Genomic DNA, 15474 nt, shown 5'->3' on the forward strand with positions numbered 1-15474 from the left:
AGAGAACATAGTATTTTCCCAAAAGGTAACATGACGAGAGATGCGTAACTTATTAGAAACAGGATCCCAACAACGATACCCTTTGTGTTCAATGCCATAACCAAGAAAACAACATAGACGAGCACGGGGTTCTAATTTGGTATGTTCATGAGGTTGTAAAAGAATAAAAGAAACACATCCAAAAGGTTTAAGGATGGAATAGTCAGGAGGTTGTCCAAATAACTTTTCAAAAGGAGATAAATTATGAAGATCCAAGGTAGGAAGACGATTAATAATATAAACAGCATGAAAAGCTGCTTCTCCCCAAAATTTTTCTGGACATGAGGCAGAAAGAAGAAGAGTACGTACAGAATCAAGAATATGGCGATGCTTGCGTCGCTCGCCATTCTGTTGAGAGGTGTGAGGACAAGAACGTTGAACAACGGTGCCTTGTTGACTAAGAAACTGAAGTAAAGAAGAATCCCGATATTCCATGGCATTGTCTGTTCGGAGAATTTTAATGTCACAAGAGAACTGAGTTTTAATCATTTTTGCAAATGTGATGTAAATTTGTGATAACTCAGATCGATGTTTCAAAAAATATATCCAAGTAAACCGAGAATAATCATCAATAAATATTACAAAATAACGAAAACCATTTATTGAAGAAATAGGAGAAGGACCCCAAATGTCAGAATGAATTAAACCAAAAGGAGTGTCTGAAGTAGTATTATTATGAGAAAAAGATAATGCAGGTTGTTTTGCAAGCTGACAATTTAAACAATTAAATGACTCAAACTTAGTAGATCCTAATAATCCACGAGAAATTAAAGGTTGAATTTTACTGGTAGAAGCATGACCAAGACGAAGATGCCATTGGTGAATGGAGGAATTAGGGATTGTAGCTGCAAACACAAATCTCTGAGGAAGATGTAAAGATGTAAGCTCAAATAATCGACCCACTCTGCGACCCTCCCCAAGAATCTGTCCCGTTTGTGGATCCTGCACTGACACCATGGTGAGAAAAATAATATTTAGTCCTTTTTCACACAACTGACCAACAGAAATAAGATTGAGTTCCAAATTAGGGATATAATAGGTGTCAGGGAGATGAAGATTTGAGGTAGACACATGACCAGTATGTGTGATGTTCATTTTAGTACCATTTGCAGTATGGATTGGTGGTAAGGAAGATACAGGTTTTGCAGAAGACAAGAATTTAAGATTAGTGGTCATATGATTACAACATGCAGAGTCAAAAAGCCAATAAGAATTACCCGGAGTGGCAGACATGGCAGCAGGAGAATTAGAAGAGATAACTTGTTTGAATAGTACCTCAAGATCACTCATGGTCATGGCGGTAGAGCCCTCGAGCAAAGAACAAGAAGGATGCAGAGGAAGATTCGGGCTTTGAGACATTCTTGAATTTAGATCGCCTCCTTTTGGTCTTGAAGGACGTGGGACAATGTTCAAGAATATGACCGTAACCATGACAATATTTGCATTTTATAGTAGGACAATATGCAAAAGCATGACCAATTTGATTACAATTCTTACAGAGTTGATTGCCAGATTTCTGATGTGAGGATCGAGTAGTTGCAAGAGCAGCTTCAAATTGAGGAGTTTTATCCAAACTGAGACGAGTCTCTTCAAAAATAATCTCTTGAATAGCAGTTTCCAATGATGGGAGTGGATTTCGATGTAGCAGGGACGCTCGAACGGCCTCATATTCTGATCGAAGAGCCATTAGAACTTGAATGAGATCAAGATGATCTTCACTGATTTTGGCCTGAGATATTTGATTCCAAATAGGTTGGACCTGGGCAAGAAAATCATTCACAGATTGACCTGCTTCTTGTTTCAGATTATGAAGAGTAGTCCACAACTGATAATAGTGGGCAAGTCCAGTAGTCTGATATCGATTAGCCAAAAAATCTCAGATTTCTTTTGCAGAGTCATAATTAGCAAACTGGATGTGGATGGATGAGACAGAGGTATTGCGAAACCAGGTGATGATCTGATGATTTTTACTATCCCAATCCTCAAGACGGTCAGCAAATTTTGCATCAGTTTCATCGTTTTCTCTTGTCGACGCAGTGATATCTCCGGTAACAATACGCCAAAGCTTACGACCTATCAAAAAACCTTTCATTCCTTGAACCCAAAGATTATAGTTGGAACCAGTCAGAACTGTTGCAATAGGTCTTAAAATATCAGATTTCTCCATTGATAACAAGATGAGGAGAAAAAAAAACTGGTATAATAATAGGTATGAAAGAATGAACCAGAACAGGTTGTAGAGAGAGCAGAGAGACCCCAAAAACTAGAAATAAAAGCTTTATGGCTCTGATACCATGTTAGAAGAAAGAATACAAGTAATGAAGAAAAGGATTGTGTATTTGTCTGTGTCTCATTTACAGAGATATTACATCTATTTATATATAAAAATATGAACTAATTTGGACAAGAATAATAATTGTTATAATTATGTTACACAAATCTCCTATAATCATGCTAATTGCTGTAATTATGCTACACAAATCTCCTATAATCATGCTAATTGCTGTAATTATGCTAACAGTTTCCATGGCACGATCACATTGTTGCTTGATTTAAGTGTGGAGAGGGTGGTGGGTGTGAAGAGAGAAGCTTGAGTTGCCATTGCGCCACCAGGAATTGGAGATTCTGGGATGGCTAAGTGATGATTGCTACGATGTGTAGATGGGTGTGATCAAGAAGTAAGAACAAGGATTTTAGAGGAATGGTAGAAATATGGATAAGATGATATATGTTGGACCAATTAGATTGTCTGATTTTGATACGTTGCCTTGCCTCACCCACACCTCATTTCCTTCTTTTAGTTCTTCCAATCCAAGTCCAACAAAAATGAGGGAATTTATTATGTATATCAACTCATCAATATGACTTGGTGTTGTCCAATAAATAAATAAATAAGTATAACACATATCATATATTAAATTAAAAAACATGGAGAGAGAATTAGACTGATGAAAGAGAACGTGGCGTATCCACATTTAAAAGAGTTATAACTAAATAATGCTTACAAGGAAGGAAATACAGAAGACACATGTTAGAGCTGACCGTTTCATTAATTTTCTTGTTAGTCATATTATAGATTGAGCCTGAGAGCATTTAACTTAATTTTAGCTCTTGTATTGATTGAATTGAACAAATGTTAATAGTTTAGCTTGAACTTTGATATGGTAATTCACTCCCTAGCTATTCCTTTGCTGTCTACTCTAAATCTAACCTAATTTTAATGAACTAAATATCTCAAATGGTAAAACATAACCAATCTTAAATTTTTTGGGGTAAAGTCACCTCCTCAATCATGCTTTAATCTTGCCTTCTTAGTCATCATACTCATAATCAAAAATATTAAAGAGCAAGCTGTAGGATTTAGGTGCAAGAAAAAAGCAAAATAAAATCAGTAAGAAAAAAAAATTATAACAAAGCTAAAACATAGAAACAAAAGCAAGACAAAGTAAATGGAAGAGGAAGAAAAAAAATAACAACAGAAACCATTTAAAAGAAGAGAAAAGCAAAAGACATTTAAAGAAATAAATACCTCCAAAAGTAAGCAATCCCTGCAGCAACAGCTGGAATGAACAAAGATAATTAGATTAATCAAAACAATAAAGGTAGTAACATGATTTTAAAACCATTACGTGTGAGGCCGTTATTTATAGGTAACCAGGTATTTGCAGATAGTCATTACCAATCGTTAAATAATGGTAACAGCCGTTACTTTAAAAATTTTTATATTATATTTTTTACATATATATAGTGTTTTAGTATTCTTTTTCTTGTCTCTACCATTTAATGTATTTATACTTACTATATAGTTGTATATCTTAATTTTACTTATATTTACTAATATATAGTCATTTTATGAACTTTGTAAATTTTTCAAAAAAATTTGCATGACAAAAAGCCATTTTCGTTATCTTACAGCCGTTATAGGCTTATTTCCTTTACCTGCGACTGCAACTGTGATCGTGATTTGAACCATGGGTAGGAAAGTAACTTTACACACACAGCTACAGCACATTAATGAGAGAAACAGGAGAAACAAACCTTGCATACGGAAAAAAAAAAAAAAAAAAGCAATATAACTAAAATGAATAAAAGACTATTTATAGAGAGAGCAAATTGAAATCCACCTAATTGACGAAGAGCTTAGTGCTGAAGCAATTTATGCTAAAGCTAACTTCCACACACCTATCCAATCCTATAAGAATCTGAAAGGGTGCGGTTGTGATGTTGGATCCGAATAATTGAAGATCATGTGAAGTGAATAAGTTTTTATCTAAATCGAGTTAATTTATCTAAATTGAGTTAACTCTGGATCTTTTTCAAATAATTTTCTAAGAAAATTTGTTCTGAGGTAAACCGAAGATTTTTCAATTTGAAATATGTCCTACCAAAAACTTGGATTGAGTTTTATAGCTTTTTCTAGCCATGAAATGGTACTTTATATGCATTGTTTGGGTTAGGGAAATGGAGATGACATGTTTCGCGTTTCAAGAAGATTTTCTTTGTTGCATCTTACCTTGTTTTCTTCTTAACTTATTAACAATTTTTGTTTTTTTTAACGAGTACTTATTAACCATTCTATTACTTTAATCCTTGTTTTATTGCTTGAAAAAAAAAATACCCCTAATACAGGTAAAGATTTGACAGATTAAGTAGAGACTAAGCAATCCCTAAAACTTGATGCATAAACAGAAGCTAAAATGAGCTAAATAACCTACAACCAATGACCAAGGGACAACCGCTTAACCCAAGTAAGTCAAGAGGCAAATGCCAATCTATTAATAACTGAGAATTAGGGGTAATAGCTGAGAATTATGGGTATTAAGGGTTGAAAAAACATTTGAACCATAGCAGATGAAGGGACGGTGCCATTTTGATCAAGGGCTGTGGGTACGATATCACGGGCACAATTGTAAATTTTAATTGCAGAATAAACAAAAGAAATCCTAAATTAAAAAATAAAAAATAAAAAAATAAAAATAAAAACACACAAAAGGATGTAAATAATATCACTATGCAGAAAAAGGGTGAATTTATAACTGCAACGCAAAATCTCTGTGGATGAAAGGAAAAAGCAGTTAACCCTCCAATATGAAAATGATAACGAAATCACCCTCTCAATTTCACTGTTCATGGAGAGAGGGATTGATATTATTGTTGATATATAGATTGTGAATTTAACACTTTTATATCAAGAGTTATTCAACTAATCCACTATTTATTTTTCGGCTAATCAAAACTCTTATGAACAAAAAGATAATTAATTTATTGCCTTTTTTTTAATTTATTAATAAAATTTAGAGAAGTAGTTAGAAAAATACTTGGAGAGTCTAAAGGATATGGACTATCCTCAAAAGAGAGATGGTGGTGGAATGAGAAAATACAAAAGGCAGTTAAGAGAAGAAGGGAATAGTATAAGAATTACCTAAATGTGATAATAATAAGGCATATAAACAGTACAAGATAGCAAAAAAAGAGACAAAAAAAGCAGTTAGTCAAGCAAGAGCACAGGCCTTTGAAAAGTTATATGAGAAACTTGAAACTAAAGAAGGGAAGAAAAATATTTATAGATTAGCAAGGAGGAGAGAAAGGAAATGTCAAGATCTCAATCAAGTTAGGTGTATTAAGGATAAAGAAGGAAAAATGTTAGTGAAAGATAAGGACATTAAAGAAATATGGATAAATTATTTTAATGATCTCTTTAATAATAGTCAAAATGGTAATAGCGTGAATATAGACTATAGAACAATAGAAAAGAATGTGAATTATACTAGAAGGATTAGATATTTAGGAGTAAAGGAAACACTTAAGATAATAAAAGTGAATAAAGCCTGTAGACCCGATGGAATACCAATTGAAGTATGGAAGTGTTTGAGAGATATGGGAGTGGCATTGTTAACTAAATTATTTAATAAGATTCTAAACTTGAAGAAAATGCTTGATGAATGGAGGATGAGTATTTTAATACCTATTTTTAAAAATAAGGGAGACATATAGAGTTGCTCAAACTATAGAGAAATTAAACTCATGAGCCATACTATGAAGTTGTGGGAGAGAGTTGTGGAGCATCGACTACGTCATTATACTTCTATCTCTCTCAATCAATTTGGCTTCATGCCCAGTCGTTCAACTATGTATGCAATCTTTCTCATTAGAAGCTTGATGGAGAAATATAGAGATGTGAAGAAAGATCTACACATGGTTTTTATTGATTTAGAAAAGGCTTATGATAGTGTTCCAAGAGATGTCTGTGTTAGAACAAAATATGGTATCTATTAGATACATACAAGTATTGAAAGATATGTATGAAGGAGCAACTACTATTGTGCGTACAGTGAGAGGGGACACAAGAGATTTTTTTATCTCAATTAGATTACACCAAGAATTAGCTATAAACCCTAACCTTTTTACATTAGTTTTAGATTAATTGACGAAACATATACAAAAGAGTATTCCTTGGTGCATGATGTTTGCGGATGATATTGTTCTAATAGATGAGACGCGAGAAGGAGTCAATAAAAAGCTAGAGCTTTGGAGAAGTACTCTAGAGTCAAAGAGCTTTAAGTTAAGTAGAACGAAGACAGAATACATGCATTGCAAGTTCAATGAAGGCCAAACTGGTGATAGGGAAGGAGTTAGTTTGGATGGAGTGGTACTGTCCCAAAGTAATCACTTTAAATATCTCGGTCAGTCCTTCAAGTAGATGGGGAATGTGAGGAGGATGTTAGTCATAGGATTAAAGCCGGATGGATGAAGTGGAGACGTGCCACGGGAGTTTAAGGTGATCGCAAGATTCCCAATAAATTGAAAGAAAAATTTTACCGTACAGCCATACGACCTGCTATGTTATATAGTAGTGAGTGGTGAGTACTGAAGGAGTCGTATGCGTCTAAGATAAGAGTTGCAGAGATGAGAATGTTAAAGTGGATGAGTGACCATACTAGACTAGATAAAGTCCGTAATGAGAGTATTAGAGAAAAGGTAGTAGTGGTGATAATTGAGGATAAGTTGAGAGAAGGGAGATTGAGGTGGTTTGGTCATGTAAAGCGCAGACATACGGAGACTCCAGTTAGACAAGTAGAGCACATTAGGTTAGAGGATAGAAAGAAAAAAATAGGTAGACTTAAATTGACTTAGAGGAGAGTAGTACAACATGACCCAGAAGCATTGCACATTTCTGAGGATTTAAACCAAAATCATTTAGAGTGGAGAAAGCGAATTTATACAGTCAACCCAAAATTTTTGGGATAAAGGATTAATTGAGTTGAGTTTTATTAATAAAATTTAAGCAATTTTTAAAAATGAAAATAGTAACAGACATTCACCCCAAAAAAAAAAAAAAACAGTAACATAGACTTAAAAAACAAAAGCAAAAACAAACCAATCTGGATAAGATTAAGATGGCGCGGGACTGGGGGTAACATGAAAAGGATATCGTTTCAACTGTTGGAGAAAATTTGAATGCTATCTGTCCTTGACACCTGTCGAAAACAAGAGCGAGTTATTGGTTTACTGGGATTCACGATTTTCCAATGAGAGAGAATTCCATTCCCAGTGCCCATGAGCTTCCGTGCGACGCGAAGAAGGTAGAGGCATCTTACTCTCCACTCTTTATTATATGTTATAGAATTGAATATTTTTCACTTGCTTGATTTATCTCAATTTATGAAGATGTTTAGTTTTTTTGTTCTTTTTCTGCAGTTGGTGAGGGAATGTAGTTGTAGCGTTTAAATGTGCCATTGTTAGAGATTTTGGTATGAACTATGGATGGGCTTCTGAGATTGAGCATCTAAACCCTTTTAATCTTTTTTGTGGCTTTGCATGTTGCAGACTTGCAGGGCACAAATTCAGAAAAACAAACTGAAATTTAAAACGGGGCAGATGCTGAGATGACACTGATTTTCTTGAAGCTTTTGTAGCCCTGGAATATACGTACAGGTTTCTATTGGCATGCCTGATTTATCTTAATGGAACTTATGCTTGCTCTTTATTTCTCCTTCAAATCAATAGCTATTCTGTAGATACCTCTACATTTTGTACAAGATAGAGCAAAATTTTGGAATATGATTCACCCGGGTACTACAACTTTACTAAACACTAGTTTTGAACACCTTACGGCTTTACAGTTATATAGAGATACTGTTGGGAATTCCCTTGCCAGTAAGTCCACCCTCTCTAGAGTCATCTGTGGTGTTAGGGAAAAGCAAGGTATAAGGCACCTTGACAGGCCCAAGTCTATTCCTCCATTTCTCGTCGTTGTTCATATCTATAATTTTCTTTTCAATTTCTTTCAGCCTTTTTGCAAATCTTTCAAATGCTGCTAGTGGTTCAGGATCTGAAGTCCATTCAGTAATATCTCTCTGCCCAAGGTAGACCTCATCAGTTGAATGCCTTGATAAAATCTCAATGAGGGATACACCAAGGAGGGTTTGTAGCTGGGCTGTGATTGTTTTCAGGAAGGCAAGGTCTGGATCTCTCTCCAGTTCTGCATAATCAGGGGTGCCTGGCTCAGGCATGAAACGGCGACTTACTGTTGGACGGTTAGGGAGGTAGCCAGCATAAGGATATTGCCCAAAATTGACAGCTGCATGGAGGGCTGAAGCTATCCATATGATAATAGTGCATGTTTGTGTAAGATCAGCTTGTGTCTGCATTTCAGGCCACCATGGTTCATCTTTCTTGTCACCATGGCCAACATTGCGAATCTCTGTCCACCATGATTGCAGTTCATTATCATTTCGAACAAGTTCATTTGTTGGGTAGTAGAAAGCACAATATTCCTCAACCCAAGTTTTGATTGCAGACCAGATTTCTAAACCATCAACAGCATAAGGGTAATCTTCTATCAGAAGTCTGAGACCATGCGACTGCCTTGAATCTGGAACTGCTACTCCTCTGAAATGTAGCAGAACTAGGATGAATTTTTGTTTCTCCAGAGATCAAAAGATTGGATAAAAGGCCATTATACAGTTTAAGGTTCTGTTATTTACCTCTTGAGCAGATCAGCAGGGAGTGCCTGCTCAGGGAAAACCCAATTCTTGTAAACAACAGCAGACAGTTCCATGGCATATTTGGCTGGGAAGACAGTATTCTCGAGTACCCCTCCAGCATTGATCAGAATCTGCCTAGCTAAGGCATTTATGTTCATTGTATCACGGAAGTGGGGTTGCAGAAGTTTATATATCGGATGAAGAACACTCAACTGTCTGTTTGTAGCAATTATGAATGGCTCTATCACAGCATGGGTGTTTAACCTGCAAACGAAGGCACAAGCATTGAGGCATGCGTTCTACATCAGAACACATTTTACCTTGTGCTACTATATAGCCTCATTCTTGAATCATACCAGTGGCTAATGAGCTGATGGTATCCAGAATCATTTACAGCGGCATAAGCCTTGGCCAGCTGCCACACTGAGCCCTCAACGCCGTATTCTGCTGGAGTGAAAACTTTGCTGACAGCACCATGACGTTGCCCTTGCGGATGTGGGAGACTTAATTCAATAGCCAATGGCTTCAATGTCCCATCATCTTGTAGTAAAAGGACTGTTCTCGTAGCATAAGTCTTTGTGGTTGTTGAGTTTATTTTTGTCAAGTATGGCATCAATGCATCATGATGATCTAATATAAACAGTCTGTTACTTCTGATTGCCTACAAATGTAGATAAGAAGTTAAAAAAAAAGGTGTTTCTTGATTGTAAGATTGGTTTTCAAGCACGAATAAAGACATGAAAGAAAAGGAGCGTGTTTAGTACTTGATCTACTTTGAGCCCATTCATGTTCTCTTCTATTTGCTCTTTTGTTATTGTACTGGTATGGTTCCCAAATTCTCTAGTGTCTAGCTTGCTGGTAGGAGGAAACTCCTGCAAATAAATTTTAGTAAATTGTCAGGGCTAAAAGACCATATAACAGAAAATTTTACCTAAGTTGATTTTTACTCGAAGGCGACTGATGATGACTGGGTTGACTCCAGCAAGCATTTCTCGTCCAAACTCTTCATCTGTCCTCCAAGCAGACTTATCCTCTGCAATTATACTGTCAGAACTTCATAACTGCCGGTAAAATTTCTTAAGATATGGGATTTTAAACTAACTTGGAGGAGAAAAGAAAAATGTATATATACCTTTGATCACGTCAGGCTTTGGGAATTTGAGGAATCGTTCACCATCGTTACGCACGAGTTCCTTGAACATCTCCCCTGGGATGCAATTCCTTAATTTTTTGGTCGTGATCGCACTTGGAAGTCTAATGCTCCCTTCATAGAGATTAAGAACATCTTCAAAGGAATCAAACTCGTTTATAGTCTTGTCACATAAAGATTTGAACTCGGGGACTAAAACTTGAACCAAGGATTTCAGAGCATAGGCAAGAAAGTCTGAAAACTTCAGGTGAGAAAAACGTTCATCTCTTGGAACATATATATTTAGACTCAGAAGCGGCAATCTGCTTTCAGAATTGGGGTCTGTTACAATGATAAATTGAAATTATTATTGAATTGAAAAAAATAATACATCTAACTAATATATGTAGAAAGTCATGCATGTTCTACTTCATTTATAGAAGAGTATAAAAACACACTAGGACATCAAGACAACAATTTACCATTAGAATTTTATACGCAACTCAAAATGATCTAGCTTCGCTGATGTTTCTAACCTTTTTTTGTTGGTTTCCGTCCGGTTCTTCCTCTTCGAGGATATGGATACTCTTTTGTTCCACCAAGAACAGGGCGTCCATGTTCTTTACCCTTGTCCGGACTTCCCAAATCATTGTAGTAAGCGTAGTCATACACTCTATCCCATTCCTTTAACTCCCCTTTTCCATCTCCACGCAGATTTATGAGTTCTTCTTCTCTATATTTGCGTAAAGTATCAGGTGTCTGGCATGGAAGGTAGGTCTAACATGCAAATCACCAAGTTGTTAGCGGATCCACCATTTTATCCTAAGTTCCTAAGCCCACCCACAAGAAACACAAACAAACAAAACTGATAGAATATGTCTAATGCATTAGCAACAGACAGAAAAACTTAGAAGTTAAATCTATGTAACTTGAAAATTTAAGGAAATGACATTGTAGGAAATTGCTATTCTTGCAGAAATTTTCATATGGGTTATGTTTTAGCGACAAAATGATGGAAATCAAGCAAAATACATCGAGAACGATTGTCTTAAGTTTGCTTCTAAAAGACTACATAACATACTCCCACCCCAATCTCTAGAAAATTCAAAAAGCAGATAAATATTCAAAATATAATCTCTAAAATTTTATTATCCTATTTCAAATTCAAAATTCGATTACCTTGTTTGAGAAGAATACTCGATCATACTTGTAACGATGGGTCGGGTAGACCCAGGAATTACAGACAAAATGCTCCCTACCATGCCCAGGAACATCTTCTATGGTGACTGTCTTGAGGTAGAACTGGCTATGATGATGATTTCTAATGATGAAAGCCCCAGGGACCCCCAGGCTTTCATCCCAGTCAAAGTTAATATCGAACTCAATCTCTCCGGCTGTTATTGGGGTAATTCTTGTTACCCATTTCTCCAAGTGTGCTACCTTTCCAAGCTTCCCCAGCAGATCATTCGCTAAACGTATAAACCAAAACAAAATCAACAGTTTTAGCTTAAAAAGAAGTAATTGGCATTATTAAACAAGAAGTTTCAAAGAATAATTTTGACATTTATTTAAATTATTAAAAATCTTTATTTTAGTGATTAATTTTATGAATATTGTGCCTGAAAATTTTCCTTCAAATTTAGAAATAATAATTTTATCAAATTTAATTTTTAAAATTAATTTTGCCAACAATTATGAAAATAAATTAAATATTAAAGTTTAAAAAAAGTTGGCATAAAAATTTATCTTTATTTATTTTATCTTTATAGAATTAAAATTTTAATTATTATTTAATATAATAATTATAAATTATTATTTTTAAACATTAATTAATTTACTCTTAAAACTTAAGTTTAATTTTTCTGTGAAACTTTATTTTTTCCATTTTTAAATTTTAAATCAAATTCTCTAAAAATTAATCTCTTAACGAATGATTAAAAAATTACTGTAATGAATATAGATGATAATTTATAGACTTTCTTTATTATATTTTTTTTAATTATTTAAAATTAATAATTTATATAATTTATTAAAAAAATGTTGATTATTGTAATATAAGTCGATTTATAAATTTTTATTAATTATATAATTATTTAAATTTTCATCCTTTCATATTTAATTTTGTGTCAGCCCGTGTTATAGGGTTTAACATACACTTTTCTAACATTAATCCTCCCTTTACCTGTATGTTTATTTCCCCTTTAATGTCAACCACTCAAAAATGTGTTAAACAGAGACAAAACGTGATGAGCGAACCTGGGTCTCGATGGACAGCACTGATAAGCTGTATGGAGATGCCTTTGCCAAACAACTCACGAAACCGATCAAGACATGAAGCTTTAATGTCATCGAAGTCGAGAACATTTTTCTTCATCAACACCACTTTCCCTTTGATCTTCCTTCTCCCTTCTGTTATGCATTTGGCTTTAGTTTTAGGCTGGCAGCAGATCACTTCCATTACTTTTTGCAACATCTCTTAGTCAAAACAATACCCTAAAAGAAGCTCAAAAAAGGAAAGATTTTACATGTCAGGAGTTGGAGTTGAAGGGAATGATATTTAAAGAAGAACATATATGAGCATAGCTTATGGATATTTAGTAATGGATTAATTTAAAGCTAGCATTTTGTGCTCCAGGATCATAAAAATGGTGCATCATTATATTTAGTCTGAATAAGATTTATTTAATTAATCATGTCAAAATATTCAACCCAATATAAATATATTTATGTCACAAATTAACTAATACATCACCTGTAATTTATTTAAATAAATAGATCATAATAAAGGAATAGAGCATATTAGGCTATATATAATTTATAAAAAGAATTTCATATTAGATACATAATATTTATATACTCAATTTAATGGCAATGTGTATTGAATTTGTATTCATAAAGGAGCTCTTAATCAGGTAAAAAAAGCCAATAATCATTTGTAGGGTAGGTTAGACTGTAGACCGTGGATATGATGGATGAACATTCCATTAAAAAAGAAAACTATATATATATATATATATATAGTCTTACATGTTGTTTTGTGTTAAAAGTTTTGTTTTTCAATAAATTGAAATGCTTAAAAAATATTGCTAATAATTTTTCAGGATAATTTTTAAGGTTGGTTCTTAAATTTTGTTTTATATTTCACTTTTATTTTTTAATTTTAATTTATTATTAAAATATCATTAAATTTTAATTTTATTTCATAAAAATTTTTTTAACAAATTATTATAAGTTTCCAGATTCAAAAATAATGAAATTACTATATTATCCTATTTTCTCTCTTTTTTCTTTTTCCTCTATTTTTTTATTTTTTATTTCACACTAAAAAATATCAATTATTTTAATTAATATTTAAATTTATCATAAAAATATATATTAATGACATCACAATTACCTATTTTTTAAGAAGAGGGAAATTTATCTTTTACTGTAAAACGCTAAAGCTACAATTACAAACGTCACAACAATTTGCTTCTTCAAAAAGCAAAGTTTTATTGCAATAATTAATGATTTAAAAATTAATCATTAATTTAAATTAGTAATTTTATTAATTAATAATTAATATATTAATATTTTTATTAATAAATTAATAAAATTTAAATTAATAATAAATAGAAAGATATAAATTAATAAATAATTTTATTAATAAATTTAATAGATAATAACTTTATTAATTAAGGGATAAAATGATGATTTTATTTTAAATTATATGGTTTTTTAAAATTAAATTAAAATTTAATATTTTTTAATAATAAATTAAAATTAAATAATGAAAGTGAAATATAAAGAAAAACTCAGCAAAAAAGTTAAAAAAATTTACCCTCATTCTTCAGCATTACTTCACAGCATTTCTTATGGAAAAAAATTCTCACAAACAAATACTTTTCTCAAAACAAATTATTCTTATCAGTTATGATGAATTTGTTTTGAGTATAACACAATTTGGAAAAGTTCATTCAAGATTTAGAAAATCAATCACAGATTTGTTTGAGTAGACCTACCAAATGCAGCAAAACTAATTTAAAAATCAGTACGCGATATATAGGAATCACTCAAATACAGGAAAAGAGAGGAAGATGGCGTAAGTCAACGGTAGGTCTGGTGGCGTCAACAGCCAAATCATTGTCTTGTCTGACAACTTCACTCGTAAACCCTAGGTGATGATCAGCATTTCGGCAATTCAATTTCAGTTTTGGTTGGGAAAACTAGTTCAACATGCCTAGATTAAGGTTTTAATATTAATTCGTAAAAAAAAAAAAAAAAAAAAAAGAAGAGTTTAGCTAAACTCTCTGTACATAAAAGGACAGAGGTGGACCGACAGAGTAAAAAAAGAAAAAAAACAGAACAAAAAATGCTAATAAAAAACAGAACAAACCTTGCCCAAAGGCATGCGAATGGGTTGGATAGCAGCCGGTGAAGGTGAACGGCGGCGAGATGAGACAGACTTGGATATATGGCGAGGTCCAGATTCGAGAACTTGATGAGCAAGGTCTAGATTCGAGCGAGAGCGAGGTCCAGATTCGACATACAGAAAGCGTAAGAGGAAGTGAGAGACGAAGATGGCAGGGATGATGAAAATTGTAAGGGACGATGAGATGAAAATGAGAAAGAGAGAGGGAGAATTATGGAGGGTTTTCCCTGTGTGTTTGCGTGTTTGAGGCAGTAATATTTTGGTTGATTTCTTGAATCTTGACTTGCTTAGACTCGATGGTTTCCAATGTTATATGGAGGAAGGAAGGAAGGAAGGATGGATGTTTTAATACAGTGGGGTCCAACTGATTGCGGTGTCTTAGAGAGGAATTTGAGTCTTTAACTCTTTATTATTGTATAATTGAAGAACCGGATTCCTCCATGTCAACCCAATAAAATACATCTTCATTAATAAAACAAAACTATAATTTTTTTTTTAATTTTTTTATTTTATTTCAAACTGTATCATCATATCACTCCGTTCACACTTGTTGTCTGTCCTAGGTTTTTGAGATTAAATGTTTGATTCTTTCATGGCAGCTTTGTTGTGTTAGTTTTATAATTTTATTATTTTCTTTCTCGTCTTTTCTTAGATGTTGTTTCCCATAAATCTCTCTGGCTCTGAATAGCCTCGCTGGCTGCACACCTGCCTCTTCGTTATATTCATGGGAAGCTCAATGTGCTTAACATATTTTTCAATATAATTAAACTAGTGGGTATTATATAAATTCCCTATTTTGCTATTTCATAGTACAATTTATTTATATAAATTGTTTATTTATTTACTAGTAGGTATTATATAAATATTCAAATTGATTCCGGCTAAATCTTGATACCTAGAGACTAGAG

General features: G+C 33.4%; 1 protein-coding gene and 1 long non-coding RNA gene across 2 annotated transcripts; one reads left to right on the plus strand and one right to left on the minus strand.

The window, feature by feature from the left end:
* Window positions 1-7522: 7522 nt before the first annotated feature.
* On the plus strand, window positions 7523-9798 carry LOC131173786 (uncharacterized). Its single transcript, XR_009144116.1, has 2 exons — window positions 7523-7622; window positions 7867-9798. It is a non-coding gene; the product is annotated as an uncharacterized LOC131173786 (long non-coding RNA).
* On the minus strand, window positions 7995-14924 carry LOC110673184 (probable linoleate 9S-lipoxygenase 5). The gene is made up of 10 exons (XM_058136087.1): window positions 14531-14924; window positions 12412-12648; window positions 11335-11624; window positions 10692-10932; window positions 10159-10497; window positions 9974-10059; window positions 9791-9898; window positions 9383-9687; window positions 9027-9290; window positions 7995-8931 (listed from the first exon to the last, which is right to left on the minus strand). The coding sequence occupies exons 2-10, from the start codon at window positions 12626-12628 to the stop codon at window positions 8163-8165; spliced, it is 2619 nt and encodes an 872-aa protein (XP_057992070.1). The 5' UTR covers window positions 12629-12648; window positions 14531-14924; the 3' UTR covers window positions 7995-8162.
* Between the last annotated feature and the right edge of the window lie 550 nt (window positions 14925-15474).

This window comes from Hevea brasiliensis, chromosome 15, assembly GCF_030052815.1.
Source record: "Hevea brasiliensis isolate MT/VB/25A 57/8 chromosome 15, ASM3005281v1, whole genome shotgun sequence".
NCBI lineage: Eukaryota > Viridiplantae > Streptophyta > Magnoliopsida > Malpighiales > Euphorbiaceae > Hevea > Hevea brasiliensis.

Bases quoted from the DNA above. Each gene is read 5' to 3' on its own strand.
- LOC110673184 (XM_058136087.1), bottom strand. From the start codon at position 12,628: ATGTTGCAAAAAGTAATGGAAGTGATCTGCTGCCAGCCTAAAACTAAA. The intron at 10,498-10,691 runs GTTAGAAACATC...TCATTGTAACAG, and splicing joins ACGGAAACCAACAAAAAAAG to ACCCCAATTCTGAAAGCAGA. The intron at 9,291-9,382 runs GTATGATTCAAG...CTTCGTTTGCAG, and splicing joins CATCAGCTCATTAGCCACTG to GTTAAACACCCATGCTGTGA.